General features: G+C 45.9%; 1 protein-coding gene across 2 annotated transcripts; it reads left to right on the top strand.

The window, feature by feature from the left end:
• The first annotated feature begins 10,565 nt into the window (after nt 1-10,565).
• On the top strand, nt 10,566-17,506 carry CEBPG (CCAAT enhancer binding protein gamma). 2 transcript variants are annotated; one of them, XM_054516171.1, is made up of 3 exons: nt 10,592-10,668; nt 14,416-14,568; nt 15,454-17,506. In XM_054516171.1, the coding sequence occupies exon 3, from the start codon at nt 15,564-15,566 to the stop codon at nt 16,014-16,016; it is 453 nt and encodes a 150-aa protein (XP_054372146.1). In that variant the 5' UTR covers nt 10,592-10,668; nt 14,416-14,568; nt 15,454-15,563; the 3' UTR covers nt 16,017-17,506. The 2 variants fall into 2 exon arrangements, with proteins under 2 accessions (XP_036246322.1, XP_054372146.1); XM_036390429.2 differs by lacking the exon at nt 14,416-14,568 and having other exon boundaries at nt 10,566-10,668.
• The last annotated feature ends 3,797 nt before the right edge of the window (nt 17,507-21,303 follow it).

The raw sequence follows: 21,303 nt of genomic DNA, 5'->3' as shown, positions 1-21,303 counted from the left end.
TGTTTAAAGGCAGCTGTCTTCTGAGCTACAGAATACTTGAAATAAATATTATCAGAATTCACACAAATACAATCAGAAGATTTATTTTCATGGAAGCCATTATATTTTTACTCATTTTATGGAATCATTTAAAAGTATTTTGTTTGCAATAATATTTCAGAAAGTAAAGAGCCAGTTTTTTTGCAAGGTTTGGGTATCTAAAAGCTCATAAACAATGCTGAAAAGACACTGCCCTTCAGATGGGAGGGAGCAACAATGCCATGTGACTTACCTGGCCATGGTTAATAGAAGAGCTAAGTATAATCAAGGCTAATCATTCAGCAAGAGCCCAGGGCTAAGAGGTTTCTAATTCCAAACAAAAAGTCCTTGCAAAATACATGTGTTTTCAAGAAAAAAATGAACAAACTATGAAATGGGCTCCCATACAGCAAAATATCCATTTTTTTTCCTTCTGCTGTAATTAAAGATAGGAAATGGGAATAAGGTTTTGGACTCTGAATTATTCACTTTGAATAAGTCTTTCAAGCTGAAACAATTATGCTAGATGCTAATTTTAATCAAATTACATGTAATATGTTAATATGAGCATAAATCCTACATTCCTTGACAAACACCAAGATTATATTAATGTTACATAATTATATTAATGGGGAATATGAGCTGTACAAGCTGCTCACGTTTATGACATGAATGTGGTAAATATAATGTGAAATTCACCTTGGCAAACTAAAATTTAATTTCAGAAAAATAACTCCTGTCTTCTTTAAAGCAGGCAAAAATTCCAGATTTTTAATTACACGAGTTGCATGATTCTAAAAAGAATTCGTGCAACATGTTTTAGTGTTGGGTGCTACAGTTCTTGTTTTTATTTTACTAAAATATATGACTTTAAAAGGAAAATGATGATTTAAAACCCTGTGTGGCACAGAACCTGTGGCATGAGAAGGCTGAATCCATGCTGGTTGTCTGCAGTCTGACGCAGCTGCAAAAGACAAGGACAGGAAAGTGTATTTTGGCACAGAAACCTGTTGTTTCATGTCAGAGAAACAACTGCTGACAGTCCACAGCCAACAGAGCTGGCATTTATGTTGGGTAAGACAATACAGCTGATGGTGGTCAGTATTTTCCATTTAGAAAGGGGCTATTCCCCACCAGCATGAATGTTCTGGGATGCATTAGAAGGGCTCAGGAGATGGAAGCATTTATGTGACTAAGTGCAGGGCTTATGCACCATTTACATTAATTTAAGTCATCAAGAGATCATTTGCATCTATGGTAGGGTCCAGACCACATGGGAATTACTTTTCTTCTTTATTAATAAACTGAAATAAGCACCACTTACCCAGTTCAGGATGCCACTGATAAAGTCTGAGGCTCCCATTTCCTTCTCTTTTATGGAAGTTGAAGACACTGTGGGACTCCTGACTGCAGTTGTCCCTTGTACATATCTGTGCAGGTTCAGCTGCTGTTTCCACTGGATATGCAAAAAGTGGTGCCAGTGTTTAATGGAAGACAACCCATACAAATGCACGTGTCTGTATCAAAAGAAATGCTCTATGTTCAAACTGTGGAAAATGTGCAGGCAGAACTCAGATCTTGGGACATATCAACTGCAAACTCAGCCTTCAGGAAGGTGCTCTGCCCCAGTGCCCCTTACTGCTTGTTTCAGTGGGCTCAGAGGGACCCAGCCAAATCTCCCTTGCAGCACTGAAATACCTCTGTGTGCTTGGATTGACATATTTTGATCACATCCATCTGCTGGGGCAGTATCTGAACGTGTGCCTTACCAAATTTTCACTGGACTGAAAACCTTTCCAGAAATCTATTAGAAACAGTCAGAAAGAAAGTTAAAGCATGCAGCTCTTCAGTTTCCACAGCTCAGCTACAACAGGAGGTGAGCTGGCAGCCTTCATGTGAGGGAAGCCACAGACACATGGGCTGTTTCAGACTGCTGCAGTGCTCTCTGCTGATGCCATACACTGGTGTTGAATAAATGCCCCTACATTAAATCAGTAGTCACACAAATAGTTTGTTATAAACTTTTTGTGGTTTTTGAAAACCTGAGTTTTTTCAGTTATCTACAGCACCAGTAAAGCACAACATCCCACGTTACCTTGGTAGCAGGGCAGAAGTTTCTCAAAGCTGGAGTTCTCCTGAAGTGGCAGCCAATGTGCATGTTCCTGCCAGGAGTACACACACACCTGTGTGCACTTATCCTGCCTTCACTTTGTTCAGGAAGGAAAAAGACCATGTGCATTAGACCCTTTGCTGAGTCCCCTAATGTCAAAGGGCTTTGCACAAGAAGAAAAAGAGGACATGATACAAAAGTACACATAAACAAACATACCTTGAAGAATCTCTTTTCCTGGTAAGCAAAGTCCTTTTCTCTGACTGCCAAACCACATTTACAATAGGACTGCAGGTGACTTGAAAGCAAAGCCTGTACTCCCTGGAGGAGAGCCTCAAAAACCTGCAAAAATGATTGTGACTTTTACCATATTCCTTCTGCACTTTCTACAATTTCTGTGTACCTTGGTGAAGTCCTCTTCAGAATGTGTATGCTCAGCAAATATTGAATCTGCAGTAAGACTTGAGGGACAGCAGTGCTGCTGTAGAGTAGCTCAGTCTCTGCCAGCTGGTGCACGTGTTTGGTTGCCAGTGCACATGGGAGGCTGTGAGAGCAGGTTCAGTGTTTTGAAGTGTTCTGTGCTGTCATCACCTTCTCCTTTGCATGTTTTTTGCCCCATATTTTTGCAAACAGGTTGTTCCACTGTAAGTCGCTGACATCAACATTGTTGTAATATTGCTGAGCCTGAAATCTCTTCTTGGGAAGGATTCCTGATAACTTGAAAAGGTGTCTTAATTGTGGGAGAACTTCTGAAATAAATCATGCCTGATGCATGAAACCTCCACATGATGACAAAACAACTCAGAATGAGGAGACTCCTCAGTGCAGAGATTTGCCAAGTTGAATTTTGCAGCCACTGAGGTGCACAAACATGAATGCAAAGGACATGTAGCAATGGAGGGAGCACAAAGCTTCTCCTATCAGAGGGAATTCTGATCTAGCTACTGCTGAGAGGAGAGAAAACCAGACATTGTTGTTCCTGGAACATGCTACAAAGTGTTTTTTTCTACAAATTTGTCTGCAATGTTTATATTCAATACAAACCCAGGTTGTGTCTTGTAAGTTCACAGTGACTGAGATATTCAGATGCCTGCATTGTAAGTGCAATTGCTTTGTTCTTTCTTTGCATTAAATTTAAAGGTTGGCAGAGCCAAAGCAGAAAGCTGTGCCCCACTATTTCTTTGGAAATTACTTCTGTTTCAGGAGGCAAGAGAAGCCTTGGAGTGGCTACCTAAAACAGAGGCTAGACAAAATTCAGAGAATAAAAGTGGGTATTCATTGAAGGCCTTCCATAGGTACACCTTGGGCACTCAAGCCCCTGAGGGGCTACACCCAAGATGGACAATGGTCACAAGTTTTTCATACAGTTATAAATTTGGTCCTTTTACATGTCAGGGGTTAATCCTCCAATTACAGTTTCAGGTAATGAGGTAATTTACTCCAAGTTCGCCCCCCCCAATTCACTGTTGTTTGCATCTCTTGGGGCCTGAGACACTAAGGTGTCCTTGAGTTTCAGGCCTAGAGAGGAATTGCTTTGTCTGAATAAAATGGGAGAACAGTAGCTGACAGGTTGTGGAGTTTCAGAGTTATACAGTAAAGCAGTACAGGATCTGAAAAATATAAAAGCTAAATCCTAAGGCATCAGAACTAGAAACAGTTAACTCACTAAATGTAAAGAATTGATGTTCTGGATTAAGATGGCCCTGCTGAGGTCAGTGATTACCTTTTTTTCTGTTGGGGACAAAAGATAGAGTCTGCTTGCCTGACCAAAGTATCAGTCACTGATTATCTCATCCAAGATTCTCCTTAATTTTAGCAGCAGGAGGTCAATGACAGACATGTTGCAGTTGCCAATACATTTTCTCAAACTGTCCTCCCACATATTTTTTATAATTATAAATAATTCATTTTCTATTCATGTTCATGAATGGAATTGAGGTGGAGTAAACAATCAGGTGGACTGTCCTCTGCCAGGTGCCAGACTCTCTGTTTTGTGTTTCAAATGGCCATTCCTTAAGCTTTTCATGGTATTTCAGGGGTCATCTTGGTTGCAGGGAATAATAAAGCCATTTATAAGAATGTAGTTTGTGTCCTCATCTTTCCAAAACTATGAGACCATAAACAAAGCTATGTCTCTCCAATTTCATTGCTTTTCTGGAAGGGCATTTATTTTAGGCTTCTCTTCTGAACCATTTTGAAGTCTGCATAAAATGAATGCCTAAAACTATTCACTCTTCTTGATATCATAGGAATAAGGTGAAGTTCTTCACTAGAGTATGCCCTGTGATAAATAATGGCCTGGTAATTATGGGTGGGGATTTTCACGCAGTGACTGATGATGCCTTGGAAAAGAGCCATGGCACTGTGCATTCAGAAGCTAAGCTATCTAAATCCTTGCAGGCCTCATTTATGCTTTTGGGAATATAGGACAGGTGTGGCAATTACTAAACCTGGATACTTGAGAATTCACCTCTTATTCCCAGGTGTGGGCCATTAATTCTCGCTCAGACTTGTTCAGTTCTAACAAGTCTCTTTTGAACCAGATTTTATATATGCACATATACTCACACAATAAATAGCATTTTCCTTTCAATCAATTTATCTATTCTGTTTTTACTCATCTTTAGCTATGCAGCCCTCATCTTACCTAACATTTTACATACACATGGCAGCAAACCCCAAAACGATCAGTGGCAGTCTACAGATCCCTGCCATGTTCTCTAGATAGCAGAAGATTTGCAGTTTGCATTGTTTAGTACAATCACTAGAGAAGCTCAGGTAAAACTCAAGCCAAGCCCCAGTGAAACTCACAACAAAGGCTGCACTAATTTTATTGGATCACTAGACATCAGAGCAAAGCCAGAGAACACTCAAACACATTTGTAAAATCCTTAAAAAAATGTAAAGGAGTGTAGTGTTCATTCTGTTTGTCAGATGATCTTTGGGTTGACATACCTAGGAACCTTCTCACAGACCAGGCGTTCTTCAGGGACATATTTGATATTTTCAAATTCAAATACCAACAAAAAAGCTTCTAATTCCATATTCTGCTATTTCCATAGAAGGTCACAGATAGTAACCTCAGCTGCTTCATTCACTCCAACGGGACTTGTGGCTACTGAACACTAATGTATATCTGGTCATATTTATATACCCAAAATATGCTGGCCATCTCCTTAGCAGTCCTCTGGAATACAGTGAAGATGGGATGATAGATGCTAAATTTTGAAATAGCACACATTTTTGTGACAGAATTGTGTGCAAAGAATTGTCACAAAGGTAATGAGACGTTCCTCTACCTTGAAATCCCTCAAGAAGCCATGGCTGAAATGGCACACTGCTCTGGTCTAAGTACCATCTGGTGCAATGGAATATTGGTATTGGAGAACCTGAGCTGGCTTGGATTGAAGAACAAATTCCTGACAGCATGACAGCACAGACTGACTAAGGGTTCCATTAAAATATAAATTACAATCAACAAAAAGAAGAGAGAAAGAGAAGACTCTGTGAAAGAGAAGACTCTGATATGTGACTGCTGAAGAACCCAACCTACTAACCAGAATACCACACAAAAAAGTGAAACGTGCAAAAGTGGGCACACCTTGATCTGTGCACTTGGCTGATTCTGAAGGTGCTTGCTAGCAGTTTCTGATTAAAAATTTAACCTTCCTGATAATAGCATAGAAACAAAAATACAGCAATTAGGAAATCAAATCTCAGGGCACCATTGTGGCAGACCCTACCTAGCTGAAACCAGTTCATTAAGCTCGAAGCACCAAACCTCTCAATCCCCTCAAAGCTCTAGAGGGAAATGGGAACAGCAGTAGCTGGAGAAGCACAGCATGTAAAGCCTGTAGAAGTGACAGCTTGGGTTTGTTCTAACAGCATCCAAATCATCAATGCATTTGTTTTCTACTCTATGATGTATGTATCTCATTGATCTATTAGTTTTTTCAGACTCTGTAAGGTTTCTGTGTTAGCCTGATTCCTTTTGCTACCACCCAACAGCCTGCTGAAGTTGTGGGGAACAGCTGTCTATTATGGGGGTTTTTGGCCTCCTCCATTTAAGAACCATTTAGTTTGCACATGTAATTGAGTTAATTGATTTTCAGAAACCAATATAAGTAACTCCAGATATCTAGATAATCTGGATATTTTGGTAAGTGCAAATAAAGGGGAGTAGTTCTGGAAGATGCAGAACTAGAAACTGGAAATACTTTGTTACAAGTTACTAGCTGCATAGAGAGACAGAACAAAGGCACTCAATTTTTCCTGCAAATGAACTCCAGGCAATGTGACAATAAAATGGATGTTTGCTATTAGAACAGATTGGTTCCTTTCTTTACTTACTATTTGCTAGAACAAAAGCACTGTGACTTTCCAAGGCTGCAGTGAGTCAGTGCTAGAATCAGCAGTGTAATACTGAAATAGTGACCACCACTATGCAATCTTTCCTTTCTCCTCACCTAGTCAAAAAGGCTACCCCTGACAAATCAGCTATTAGATAAGTTTCTGTCCTTTAAATTATTAAATCATAGTGAAAAACCCAAATCTCTCCTGAGGAAGTATAAGCTTTTTCAAATCAATAGGCAGAGCTATTCATATTGCTTTTTCTCTTTGTGTTTAATTTTTTTTTAATATAGCCAGAGTCCCAAGAAAAGAAACTCAGTGATCCTTCTGCTTTCTGAAGCTTTAATAGCCTCAGCTCTGCAAAATTCAGTTTTCTAACAACAGGATTTTGGTCTCGGTGCAGGTCAGTCCTGAACACGAAAAGTAATTCTTGTAATACCAAAATGCAGGGCTGGTAAGAGAAGGGAGATTTGCAATAATAAGATTACAGAAAACCTCTATTACAGACTTTGTATTTCTGGGATATTCCTGAATGAATGCCATCTGCTTGGTGATCATAAGGAATGTAATCATATTGAATCTTTCCATTTTTGAGTAAAGCTAGGTTGAGAACACCAAGAAAAGGGGTAGCAGTTACCAAGAAAATGTTTTATTTTATAATAAATATATAATTCAGTATATATTTAGTGTATAATTCAGTGCATTTGCCCTTAAATACAGCTGAGTGTTCCTCGTAGCCTGGAATTATGTGTTTTTACCTAAGGGGCCTGTTTATTTCCATCTGTAAACTGCATATAAAAATATATTTATTTTTCTCTCTTCTAAATTACTGGAGAGAAATTAGTAATTTCTTCTCTAGAATTCAAAATCTTGGCTGTTAGACTAGAGTGAAAAAGCACACAGCAGCATCATGTTTGAAAAGTAAACTTTTAACTGAAATGTGCAAGTCTGAAGTAAAAAAAAAAAAATAAACCAGCAAAGGCTTACCCATGAGGGAAACAGAGGCAAATGCTTATGGAAAGAAACATTTTTAATGTGTAGGTTGCAGTCCAGGAGTTTGTAGGGTTTTTTATTTTAAGACAAAGAAATAATTGCTCATGAAGACAGAGGAAACATGGGTGAACAATGGAATCAGACACAACAGAAACTATTCCAAGGGCAACAAAGCAATTTTCACTCTGAGTAAAAGGCACCAGGGAACCTCTAAATGTTTTTGTGTTAAGGGAACACACTGAGTGGGCAGTAAACAGGGACACTTGTCCCTACAGGCTCCTCTCCCCTTTGTACCTTCTGCCTCCAGTTGCCAGCGTTTCCATTTCCTCAACGGCCTTTCTGCCTCTGAATGGGAATTGCTGTAGATTACCTGAGCACACTGAGTAGCAGTGTAATTATTTTCCAGGACTAAAGTCTTTAAACAACTGTGAGACTGGCTAATGCAGGTGAAAGTAAGCCACTATTCCAGCCTGATGTGCATATCTGGGTAAGCAGTTGCTGCAGAAACACCCCCAGAATCAGAGGGAGAAGGGCTCTGTCCCAGCAGGGATCAGGCTGCTCCTGACACCCCACTCAGAGCTGCTGCTCCTCTGGCACAACCTGTACAAAAGCAGGGAAATGTGTATTTCAGTGCCTCTGCCCAGTGTCCAGAGATTTCTGTGCTTCCTTTTCAGATTGCTCCCATGATATTCTGTTTTAAATCCTGCAAAAACTGAAGTACACTGTGTGATGGTTTCCTTTAACAGCACATAATGCCAACCAAGCACTGGAGTGTCTTGCATGCAGGGAATTATGTGTGAGCTTTAATGTTTAAAATAGTCAGACTCTGTGAGACTAAGTGTGTCTGCATTTTATTTTCTTCAGCTATCTTTGATGAGGATTAATGAATGAATGGCCATAAAGAGCTCGAAAATCCTACGAAAGCATCCTAAGAGCACACACACTTAACTATTGTGAGCAAAGGATCATGCCTAAAGCTTACCTGGAATTTCACTCCAGCTATAGATGGATGAGTCATTGTCACAGAAAATTTAACAGTTTCAATTAAGAAGCAGAAAAACATTAAAGAAGTTAAAGCAAATGCTTGATGACTGACAAGGAAAAGTATCTTTGTGGTAAATGACTGAGTAAAACTGTTTGCCCAGACTAACCCGTGGAATTTTTCTGCAAATATGGTTTATTTTCCACGGGGCTTTACAAAAACAAAACCCCTCCACAACATCAGCCAGCCATAAAAATGGTAAATATAAATAATTGTATCTACATTACTGAGCTCTGCAACTGTATTTACAAACCTAATTATTCACAAGTCTTTTGCAGACATAAAACATTTTCAAGCAGGTCTCACAGTAGCATAGATCCTTAACTTGTTTTTTCTCTACATTAAAAAAATCCCACTTTTCCAACAGTATTGTTTTCACTGCCTGCACACTTGAACTTGTTCCAAACTTGCCTACCTTATAAACAGATGATTTTGAGACCTGCCCACTGCAAACACACACACACCTGTGTATTGAAGTGTACATTTCCCACTCAGGGAGCTGCAAACACACCTTGCTCCCACACAGCTTGGGTTGTGAGCACACGTGTGGATATATATAGTAAGTATATGCTTGTTTGGGCAGAACAAAAGTGATACAAAACAAAGTGTCTGGAAAATATTAAGGGCAAAAAGAACTCTTCTCCACAAAAAGTGATGTATTTTATAACAACAAACATACCAGTGAAATGGTGCAAAACCTTCGACATTTAACTCTAAGATCCAGATGTTTCCAAGTCTGCCAGCATTTATTATTCTAATAGTAAATTAGAAAAGAAAAATTAACCAGGAATCTATGAAATTTAGAAATTTGCCGTAATTTCTGTTGTCAAGAGAACTGTTGATACTTTTTTGGGATGTCTTTGGCATTCCTTCCCCTTGATCTCACAACATTCTAAGGAGGCAAACCACACGGCAGCTAGGATCGAGATGGGAATACACTGCCAGGTGCTAATTAAGAGCCTGGGAACAATTAGAAGATGCCAATCAGTACAGAGACACACCGCCATCAACTCCGATGCCCGTGGGGCACTGGCCAACTTCACTAGAATCACAGAACATTATTCTGAGCTGGAAGAGACCCACAGGGCTCATGGAGTCCAGCCCCTCCGCGAGTGGCGCACACGAGGATCGAACGCAGGGGCTGTGCCAGGTACGCCCAGCACCGCCCGGCCGGGCACACCGGGGCTGCGCTGTGCCTCCCGCCGGGTCCGGGACGAGCTCCCCGCTCTGCCCGCGCAGGGACTCGGCCGGGAAACGCTGCCTTCGGCTTCTCCCCCTCGGGCTGAGGGAGGTGCCGGACCCTCCTGAATACGGGCGGGACCCGCTTCCCACCGGCGCGGGGACGCGGCCGCCTCGCTCCCCGCCAGCCCCCGGGCCGGGCGGGGCGGGCTCTCCTCCCGCTCCCCGGCGGAGAGGGGAAAACGGCTCTGGGGGCACAGCCGGCCCAGCGACACGCGTGGCCCGGGAGCGTTTTCCGTCAGCGCGGCTCCAGCAGCGCCGGGACACAAACCCTGCGAGCGGCGGTGGCCGGGCTCGTTCAGGCCGGGCCCGTGCTGAGCTCCCTCGGGCCATGGCCGTGACCAGATTCGCTCAGGCCGTGGCCGGGCTGAGGCAGTGGCCGGGCTCGCTCAGGCCGGTGCTGGGCTCCGTCAGGCCTTGCTGGGCGCGCTCACGCCGTGGCCGTGGCCAGGCTCTCTCAGGCCCCTGCTGAGCTCCCCCGGGCCCGTGCTCAGCTCCCTCAGGCCGCGGCCGGGCTGAGACAGTGACCCGGCTCGCTCGGGCCGTGACTGTAGCCGGGCTCTCTCATGCCCTGCTGGGCTCACTCAGGCCGTGGCCGTGGCCGAGCTCTCTCAGGCTCCTGCTGAGCTCCCCGGGCCCGTGCTCGGCTCCCTGGGTCCGCACGCAACCCGCGGGCTCCGCTCCAGCCCCGCCACAGCCGCAGCCGCCCCCCCCCCCCCCCCCCGCCCCACAGGAGCCCCTCGGGGCGCGGCCCCGCCCCCGGCGGGCGCTGATTGGCCGCGCGCGGTGCCGATCGCGCGGCGGTTGCATCACCCGGGGCGGGGCCGGCCCGCGCGGTGTCGCAATCGGCGCTGGCCGCACGCGCACGGTACCGAGCGCGGCCCGCCCGGCCCCTCCCGCCGCTCGCGCCGCTCAGGTAAGCGCGGGGGGCGCGTGCGGGGCCGGGGGGCCGCGGCCGCCCCCGCCCGCCGGGCCCCGCTCGGCAGCGCGTGATGCAATCGGCGGGCGGCCCCGGCTCCCTCCCCTCCCCTCCCCCGGTGAAGTCACGGCTTGGCAGCGCCGGGCACCCCCGCGCCCCGCTCGGACGGGGGAGGAGCGGCGCGGCCTCGGCGGGCGGGCGGCCCGGGGAGGGCGGCGGCGGCGCCATGGGCCCGCCGGGGAGGGCCGGGCCGGTGCCGGTCCCCGCGGTCGGTCCCGGCCCGGGGCGGGGGGGGGGGGCAGCGAGGCCGCGCCGGGGCGGCTCCGGGGGCTGACGGGCGCGGCGGGAGCGCGGCCGGCCGAGGGGCAGCCGGGGAGCGCGGCCCGTACCGGCCCGGTACCGCCCGGGGAGCCTCGGGGCCGACGTGTCGGGCTCCTCGCGAGTTGCCGTAGCTCCGGTGGCGAGTTTGAAGCCGGGGCTTGGCAGGCAGGGAGCTCCGCGTCGGCCTTGGCGCTGACATCCGGCAGGAAGAGCCCCAGCTCCGTAACGGGGCCGTGCAGAGCCGCTTCGGAAAGCATAAGCGCTTAGCATTGGCACAACTTTGGGATTTAAGGAACTGGTTTGTCGTTAGAAGTCACAGCTGACGTTTTAATTCCAAAGACAGTGTTCTGATACCTCCTTGCCTCCCAGTGTCCGGGGTTCTGTCATGTTAAATTACATGTTTATGTCTTCTGTTACAGTCTGTTAAGGATGTCAGAGTGTATTTGTCTTTTAAGATGTGTATTAAAAACGGAGATTCTGAAATAAATGTGAGAAGTAATGTTGTCAGCTCTGACAAGAATTGGGATTGAGCTACCTAGTGCCAGCAGCGGTGTGTCCCAGCCCGCATTGAGTGTTAGCAGCAGCTCCTGCACACCTGTGAGTGGGACCCGTGCAGGAGCGGCGCTCCCGTGGTTCTGCAAATCGTGCCCGGAGCTCCGTGCCACTGGCCTTAGGACGGGGTCATTGCAGTCCAGACTCGGATCCTGTCAGGAGGGATCCTATCCAGGATCCTATCTCTGTTCCTAGTGAAGTCTGAGAGAAGAGAGGTCCCTATTGCTGTTCAGATTGGGACTGATTTTGTATTTGACAAGGCAGCTTTGTGAATTTGTGCAATAAAGTTATTCTGACTAATAATCAGAATCACCACAGTTACACCTTAAGAAAGGAGCAGAGAGAAGCATTTTGTATCTTTTTCTACCAAGTTAAAAAACAAATACTGATTTAATTGACAAAACAGTTTTGGGGTTTTTTGACTTTTTTTTTTTTTTTTTTTTTTGCCAAAGCAAACATTTGGAAGTTTAATGTCTTTATTTTTATTTTTTTGTATGTGTGAAAGCAAATGAGGGCCTTCATTGCTTCACTGGTCCCTGAGGAGTACTGTGAGACAGTAAGAAACATCTTTCTGCCTGAGAAGACACCTCTTGAGTTACCAGCTATTATGCTGTAGTGGGTGGCCAGTTGGTTTCCTGGGTGGCCAGTTGGTGGCCCAAGGAGAGAACCAGGCAGTTCTAACTGGCCACTGGAAGCAGTACCATGTGTTGGGTGGAACCAGCCTAGGGCTGTTGCTGAGCTGAAGCTCATGAGCAGCTTTATGGGAACAAGATGCTGGGAAACTGGGCTGGCTCCCTGAGGAGTTGTCTCCTGCTGTGCTGGGGCTGTCAGCAGTCACAGGGAAGCAACCTGTGTGGAGGGGCTGGGAGCAGCTGTGGGTGTGTGCACGGGCTCTGGGAGGTGTGAGCCCTGTGTGCCTCCCCCAGTGACCATGGCCTTCACCTCACCCTTCCTGAGAGTCCCCTCTGTCTGTCCTGCTGCCTTTAAATCTCCTTGAAGGATGCCCACAGCACCTGCTGCTACCTGGGACAGCCTTCTGACAGCTGGTGATAGGCATCCAGCCTCCAAATACCAGGGGGAAAACCAAGTTCCAAGCCTCAGTTGGCATTCTCTAGCTCTGTGATGCAGTTCAGTGCTGGTGCTAGTTTAGTGCTAGTTAGTGCTACTTGCTCTGCATATTCTTTAGAGCAGGACAGGAATCCAGGTGTCACCTGTCCCAGTTAAGGGTTCTGATCATCAGGCTAGATAAGAGTATGTCTCACTCAAGAAACAGTAATTTAATAAAAACCAAATCAGTTCCAGTGGGAAGGAACTGAGGGAGGTCTGTTCTAGCAGGCAGGGCTGGAATTCTTGTTTGAGAGGTGTGACACTGGTTATCTTCTCTGCTTATATCCATGTACTGCCCAGCTAAAATACTTCATTTATATTAGGTTTAATGGGACAAATAGTTTTTTCATTGAATCATAGGGAAATCTAATAGAGATAGGAAAGAAGTGTTAAAGCAGTATTAAATAGTTTTGATAGCATAGAGAGAAGTAGCACATGGAACCTGGTGAAGAAACTTGTCACATGTCAGGTGGGGCTCCTTTGGGGGCAGGAGCCACCCCTTCCTCTGTAGTAGGAGCACAAAAATCAGATTGTGAAGATGGTGTGGGTTACAAAACTGGCCTGTCCAGGTGAACTTTGCAGGCACTGAAATGTGTTGAAGCAGAGGAGACAGCAAAGCATTCTGTTTGATTTGGAAAAGGTGTCAAAAATCTACTTGGCAGAGACAACCCAAGAGAACTGTATATCTGTATATGCTTTGAGGGCTGCAGAAATCCTCTGCTGTAAAATAAAGTGCAGACAAGGCCAGTGTATGCTCTTAAGAGGAGCAGGCACTTACACCTCGACTAAAAATGTCTGTGCAATTACACAGCACAGCTGCTACAACCGGCCCTGCCAGTCTGGTGCTGGGCACAGAACACCTCCCTAGCTGGGTGCTCAGTGCAGCTGCCCAGCCTAACTGCTTGTCAGGTCAGGAGCTGACACTGAAACAGGCTTTGCAAAAGTTGCTTTAAGAGTTGCAGTTGGGGAAATGCTAACACAGAGGTGTTAGACACTATGTATTTAGATTCAGCTCCACAGGTGTCAGAAAGTGTTGACGGTCTCATTCTGCCCTGAAATAGGAAAATGAAAAGATTCCTTGATAGGAAGGGTGTGGGTATGCTTCACAAGTAGAAGACCTCTTGGTGACAGAGAATGTTAATTTTGAGTAACATTCAAGCCAAATTTAGTGGGCTTTTCCATGAATGTTATTGAACCACACTGTGCAGCTGCATCTCATTGTGGCTCCTTCATCATGGAAGAAAATATGCAGTTGATCTGCACAGTTGAATTTTGACATTTTAATAAAGATAGCCCTTCCAAAAGTAAAACAGCAACACAGACTGCTGAGAAAAACAATCAGGAACAGTACACAGCTGATGAACCTGTGAGTTTAGAAGGACCAGTGACACACAGGGGCTCACTACAGACCTCTCACACATCACTCCATTCCTCAGCCATCCCTCTGCTGTTACAGATGTGAGAGGTGTTCCTGGGCTGGACTCTGCCCATCCAGTCAGCTCTGCCCAGTGCTGCTGCAGCTTTTCCCCAGCCCCCTGGAGGATGTGTCACACTGCTTGTGTGATACTGCATGTCTGTGTGACAGTGCTGGGCTGCACTGCTGCCACACAGCCTGACCTTGCACTAGGATTGTTTAGTGCCACTTAAAGGCTTTTCCTCAACATGACAATCCACACTGATTTGACTGATCACTGGGTGTTTTTCACTGGAGCCATAGGTAGGTGCTTAGGACCATCCTGTTGTCCTTCCCCTCTTCTCTCCCAGCCATATAGGAAGTCATCCTGTGAGATGAGAAGAGAAGGGGACCTGCTGTTAGCCTTGCCAGGGCCTTGGCCCTGCAGCTGTGGTGGAATCCTCCTTGTGCCACCAGTAGGGCCAGGAGCAGGCTGACCTCAGCAGCGGGAGCACGTCAGTCAGGTGAGAGGATGTCTTGCTCATCAGGAGGTTTGTGTGCTGGACAGGAGAGGGGACAATGACCAGTGCACCAACCACGCAGGTGACCTTATTTATGGATGAGTCAGCTGTGGTTGCTGTCTCTTTATGGGTGACAGTCCTCTGTTGTAGTGATCTACCCTACCATCAGCCTGTGCTCCTGTCCCACCTTGAGTTACAGGCTCAGCACACTGCTTGTGGTGGAATGTCACCCAGACACTGCCTTTGCAATGCACTGCCTTCTTCCATAGATTTATTTTTCCACTCAGTACCAGTAGACCAGACAACAGCCATCAATTTGAACATCATCTTCAAAACAAGTGCTGTAAGGTGGTTGAGAAAAGGTGGACAGGCTGAGCACCCTTGCTCCAGAGAGAAGAGATCAGGGAGGAATTTGTCTGCGGATACACCCAGAGATGTGGTCCGAAGAGGACAAGGATCAAATACCCCTGTTGGTCAAGAGTCAGGCTGTTAATAGGTTTAAGCCACAGAAGGAAAACTCCAGTCTGAAGACTAAGAAAATTGTATAACTGGAGGAAAAGTTAGACAGTGGAACATGTTGCCAAGACAGAGGTTGTGAAACTGAAGATATTTGAGGCTAGGCTAGACACCCATCCATCAGGGATGGCTTTGGAATAACTGAGTGAAGCCAGTGAACAATTCAAACAGCTTGACTAGATGACCCAGTAATAGTTCCATCCAATCCAAATATGTTGGAGACTTCAGAAATGTAGTTGGCAGCTTGTCCACTTCCAGCACAGTTACGACGTGTTATGCCAGATGTACCATCAGTACTTCTGCTAGAGCCAGTGATGTATAAGATTGTAGCTGAAGCCAGCATCTTTAATAGCTTTTTTTTTTCCCTACTAGGTTCACCTTGCTCTAAATCCATGTGAAGATCCATTGGAAACACCTTCTAGAAACCCAAGAGTTTTCAGTCTCCTAATCAATTCTGCTGTGTCCAAGAACAGCCTGCCCAAATGAGCAAGACATCCCAACAGAACCCCACCACAGATGCGAGCGGAGTAAGTGTGATTCACACTCAAGCACACTCCAGTGGTCTGCAGCAGGTTCCCCAGCTGGTGCCAGTCAGTCCTGGTGGTGGAGGCAAAGCTGTGCCTCCGAGCAAACAGGGAAAGAAAAGTTCCTTTGTGGATAGAAACAGCGATGAGTATCGCCAGCGCAGAGAGCGGAACAACATGGCGGTGAAAAAGAGCCGCTTAAAAAGCAAGCAGAAGGCACAGGACACACTGCAGAGGGTCAACCAGCTTAAAGAAGAAAATGAACGTTTAGAGGCAAAAATTAAACTCCTGACCAAGGAGCTGAGCGTACTGAAAGACTTGTTCCTTGAGCATGCCCACAATTTTGCAGATAATGTGCAGCCTGTTGGCACTGAGACCACCACAACAAATCCAGAAAGCAGTGGACAGTAGAAACCTGCGACTTTATGAAACAAACTCTTGAGCTGCAGCTTGTCTGCAGTGCCCGTGCAGTAACCCAGCAAAAGCTGTACCTTTAGCCATTGTTTTGTGGAGATTTTCTTCTTTTAGATTTAACACTGAAGATTTGTAACAATTAAACCAGAAACTGGTTAACTGTTTGTTTTAAATATTTTTCTCCTCAATGATTTGTGCAGATCTGAACTCCTAGCTAACTAGGAATGCAATATTTAGGAGATAACATTTTCACAGGAATACTCACCATTTTAGACTTTGCATAATGGGAGGAATCCAGCAGGATGGCTCACTGTAGTATCAGAAACTTGTGATTGAACAGAACATTTTTAAAATACCTGTTAGAGTATTTTAGCCTTTTGTTTTCTCCATTACATATTACAAACTGCAAAGGCTGTGGAGAATTTTGCTTTTTACTTTAAATCTGTAGAATTTAAGTCACCATGTAGGTCCCTCCTGCCCAGTTATAGTTAATGGGGAGGTTGTAGTAATAGTGAGCTGGGATGCTTACCAGTGTTCACCAGAAAAACAACAATATGCTCTGATGAGATGTACAGGCACTTGGCCTCCAAATGGCACGTGAAGCATCATTACAAGAGGCAAAGTAGCACACTGACAATAAAAGCCTTTTATTAAAGCTTGTATTTCATATTGCTCACATAGTGACTGGGGCCTTAGGAGAACAAGAGCTTTGAAAATTTCAAAGTGCTACCAAAAACCTGTGCCCTGCAAAATTGCATTCTTGCTGGGAAGGAGGTATTGGGGAGAGCAAAAAGTGCAGCTTGGCTTAGCAGTGGAAGGGGCAGGACAGCAGGTGTTGAATTGGGATCCATGGATCACTGCTGGCTGACATTACAGAAATTTACAGTGATTTTAAAAAATAAATGGCCCTAGTAACTGATTCAGTGGAATTTCTACAGCCATCATAGATCTGTGTGAAGGAGTATCTTTAGCCTTGTTTTATTTCCGTAGAAGTTTTTCTGTAGCAACTTTTTTATTGCTACTGCTTAGTCTTTGCCATGATCCATACTGCAGTGCTATGTGCTATACTGAGGATTTAAACAAAGTAAAACAGGAACTTTCATTAACTTTAATTTATTTTCATTTTTAAATATTTCATTGATGGTATGGTTATTTTACATTTAACCTGTGTGTCTGTCTTGTAGATTACTACACTGTCTTAATTTCCCTCTTACACTACCTTTGTCCATAGATTATTTTGGAGGATGCTTGTTTGCTCTGTATCTGCACTTAGAAAAAAACTTGGATGTTATCTCTATGAAGATACTGTTAGAGAATGAAACCTTGAAAAGTTCTTTTTTGAATTTAAACTTTTAATACACGTGGAAAACTTGGATGGATTGTTTTGGATTATGTTAGACTTTTTACAGATATGTTTTTTCATTCTAACTGCATCTGAAGTTGGTAGGGTTGAAATACCAGGAGCTAATAAAAATGTTTTGCTTGTAGTGGCCTCATTTTTCCCATCCCTTTTCTATCTTCCTCAAGTGCAGAGTTGCCCAAGTCACACAGCTGTCTTGGAGAAATCAGTGCAATAGTCTCTGTTCCCCTCTTCCTCTCAGGTTTCTGCTCCATGGAAGCCATCAGAAACTCACTACAGTTTTGTCTAAATGTCTGATTTAACAAAAAAGGCAAAAAAAAAAAAAAGAAAAGGGAATTTAAGACTGAAAATATATTGCATTTAGATGGGAGACGGGGAGAGAAGCAGAACACCAAAAATTCCAAGGGAAAAGATGACCTGAAGGCATCTCCTTTGTTAACTGCACGTCCCTGGTGGAAAGGCCAGGCTGATCTCTTCCCTGGATCTCTGACCTGCCCTGGGGCTGGCTGGCCCCTTGTCCTGAAGTTGGTTTGCCAGGCTGCTGTGGGGCCCTCCTCTGAACAGCAGCTGCAAACCTTGGCTGTTTGTTTGTGATTTTGGTGGAAATGATTTCTTGGCTCTCTCCTGAGTGAGGGTGATTCTCTTTCCAAAGCTCTCACGGGTGACTTCTCCACCTGTTGCTCCCAACATCTCTGATCCCATTTCCTTCACGTTTAAAACCAAACCACTGAGTTATAAAAGTAATTTGTTTGGAAAATGAAATTTCTGGTTTATCAGTGCACTGTTTTTTTTTTACTGATGCTGTGGTTTAAGCCCAACTGGAAAATAAACCCCACAGCCACTCTCATCCCCCAACCCTCAGGTGACAGAGCCCACACGCAGATTAGGGGTTGAGATCACAATTTACTGTTACTGGAACAATTCACAATTTAACAACAACCAGATGAGAAAACAATCAGTGACAGTGACACCACCAATGACAGCAGCGTGTGACAGAGGGCGATGGCCACAGCGCTCAGAGCCTGACAGGGCCAGGGCCAGAGTGACCCTGAATGGCACGGCCTCTGCACAGCACCTTGGCCTTGTCCCCCCACTGGGCACAGCTGGGGACAGCCCTGGCCTTGGGGACAGCCACCCTGGCCCTGGGGACAGTGGGACAGCAACCCTGCCCTTGGGGACAGCAGGACAAGGACTCTTGGCTTTGGGGACACTGGGACAAAGATCTCTGGCCTTGGGGACAGTGGGATAAAGATCTCTGTCTTTGGCTGACAATGTTCCCTGGCCTTGGCTGACACTGGAACAAGGATCCCTGTCCTTGACTGGCACTGGGACAATGATGCTCGTCCTTGGCTGGCAGCAGGACAAGGCCCAGGAGGAGCAATGGCTCTGTGCAGCACCTCACTCGTGATTGGAACAAATCCAGGTTTAAACGTGCCCCAGGGACAGGCTGCAAGAAAGGGCTCAGGCTTATTGCAAGCCCCCCCTGCCAAAGCAGCTCCAAGGAGCAAGGGTAGGCTCCCCCAGGGTGAAGCAGCCCAGGCCGTGTGGCAGCAGAGTACCCCCATCTCACCCTCTGCTGCAGGGCACAGAAAATTTCACTGTGGACCTATAAAAATTAAGATTTTCCTTTTGACTCATGATTCTTAGCTCCAGTCTGTGGCAGGATCCAGTGCCTGTCAGTACACAAGGAGTTACAGCACATTTCCCAGGAAAGCTGATTCCCATTTTCTCACTGTCCCCCAAGGGAAGGGGTCTGCTCCAGCCCCCAGGGCACTGGGAGGCTGCACTCCTGGAACAACCCTGTAGCTGCAGCAGGGTAATCAGCAGGTAAATTCAGAGTGCACCCAACCCCAGGGAGCTCCAGCAATTTGCTGGGACAATTCACATGTATCCTTTCAAAAGTGCTCAGACGTTTCTAAAACACACAAATTTGCTCGGCATAAGACACATTCTGTTACTTCAGTGCCAACTCTATTCAAGTCTGTTTGTGCCAAGGGGAAAAGGCATTTGGGAAAACATGACAGAGAATAAAACATCTTGATGTAGTCAAAAAGAAAATTCGCCATAACCTGTACTTTCACCCCATTAATACACTTAAAATTATTAAACACCACTTTTTAAAGTATTAAATATCACTTTGCCTTTTAAAAAAAGGTTTATTCCCCCTCCCCTCCCCAATTTAGGAAAAAAATGATTAATTCACTTTTTGCTTAAGTGGATAAAAATGATCAGAATTGCAGAACAATCTGGAATGAAGGATGACATTTACATCCCCCAGTCCGTGGGCCTGATGATGGAGGGCAGTGGGGCGAGGGTGCCCCATGCCCAGCAGAGCCCGAGCATCCCCGCCCGGCTCGGGGGGGGCGCTGGGCGCTGCCCGGGCCCGGCGGCTCCGAGCGGCCGCGCCCAGGCCGGAACTGGCTCTGCCTCCTCCCTGCCCGACCTGTTCTGCGGCCCGGGGGGGCCTCCCAGGGCTCCGGGGTGATGGCCCAGCTGCAACAGCTCCAAAGCTCTCCTCCTTTCCTCATCTGTGTGTGCTACTATAAAACAGCAGCAGCAGCAGCAGGGTTCAGTGCCCACAGCAGTGAGCCATCATCATCATCATCATCATCATCATCATCATCATCATCATCATCATCATCATCATCATCCCCTGGCATGTTCAGAACCTGCCACAGTGTCAGGATCTCTGGCTGCTCACAGTGACCCCGAGATTGTTCAAAGTCTCTTTTCCCAGCCCGGTGCTTGAAGAAGCAGTCAGGGCTCTTCATTTCTCGGTCTCAAGGTTGTTCATTGTTCCTTATCTATAAAATTCTTTCTCCTGCCCTGCCAGGCCCATCCAGCAGGACAGTTCCAGGCACTCTGCCTGCCCCCAGGGCAGGGTTATGTCTTTATACTAAAAACTACCTGTACAATGTTTACAATTCCTTCCCAATACCCATCACCTGTGTTAGACAGTGAGCTTCTACTCTAAACCAATCTGTGAGTGCCACCATCACAGCAGCAGATGGAGGCCAAGAAGAAGAAGGAGAAAGGCTGGACACACCCAGATCCCTCCATCTTGCCCCCTGAACCCCCATACCAAAAACCCCAAAATCGACTTTTCCACCCCATGATAACTTCACTATTATTCTACCTAAACTGTTGTGGTTTGCTGATCTTCATCTAAGGTTGGTAATTTGCTCCACGGGCCATAATCAAACCCACAGGTGTTCTAGGCTCTGTGCCAGGGTCTCTGAGCCCTGGCAGGGGTCCTGGCCATCCTGGACAGCCAGAGGGATGTGCTGGGCTCCCACACCACAGGACAACTCTTGGCTGTGGAGGGAACGGCGCTGGGGCCACAAGCACTGTTTTGCACTGAAAAAACCTGAGTTTTGGGGCAGATGAGTTCAGAGCAATGCCAGTATAGTCTCTGTGTTCTCATATCTGCAAGGCTACCAAGCAAAGCCTGATGTCCTTGTGCAGGTAACAGAATTCAGAGGTGGAACATTACAGTCACCACAGCAGGAACATCAGTGCAGCAGCACATACAAGCTTCTGATCTCACAACCTCCTTTCCTGAAAAAACTGTTTTCCTTCACAGTCAAGAAGTTAAGGGCAGCAATTCGTGCACTGGTCTCTTACAAACCAATGTCAAGAAACCTCTAAAAAATGTAAATAGGCTTATTTATTAATTGAGTGATGTGAATGAAGTCCTCTGGATTGTTTCACAACGTTTCTTTGGTCTCCCACATGAAGTTTCCTCCATAGCAATGGATCTCCAGGCTGTTGGGAATAAAGGGCAGGTTCTTGTCACACAGACCAACCTGCTCAGCAGGAGGAGCTCTCCTGGAGCAATGTACATGAGGATTCTTGAGGAAATTATTTCAGGCCTAAATCCGGTGCTGGGGTGTCGCCACATTTCTCTTCCCAGAGAAAAGCAAG

The sequence above is a fragment of the Molothrus ater genome, chromosome 12 (assembly GCF_012460135.2).
Source record: "Molothrus ater isolate BHLD 08-10-18 breed brown headed cowbird chromosome 12, BPBGC_Mater_1.1, whole genome shotgun sequence".
Lineage (NCBI taxonomy): Eukaryota > Metazoa > Chordata > Aves > Passeriformes > Icteridae > Molothrus > Molothrus ater.
The sequence above is the reverse complement of the archived record's forward strand: the minus strand, read 5'-3'. Positions and strand labels throughout refer to the sequence as shown.

What these genes read in the sequence shown, in the direction of transcription:
- CEBPG (XM_036390429.2), top strand. Translation starts at nt 15,564, where the DNA reads ATGAGCAAGACATCCCAACAGAACCCCACCACAGATGCGAGCGGAGTA.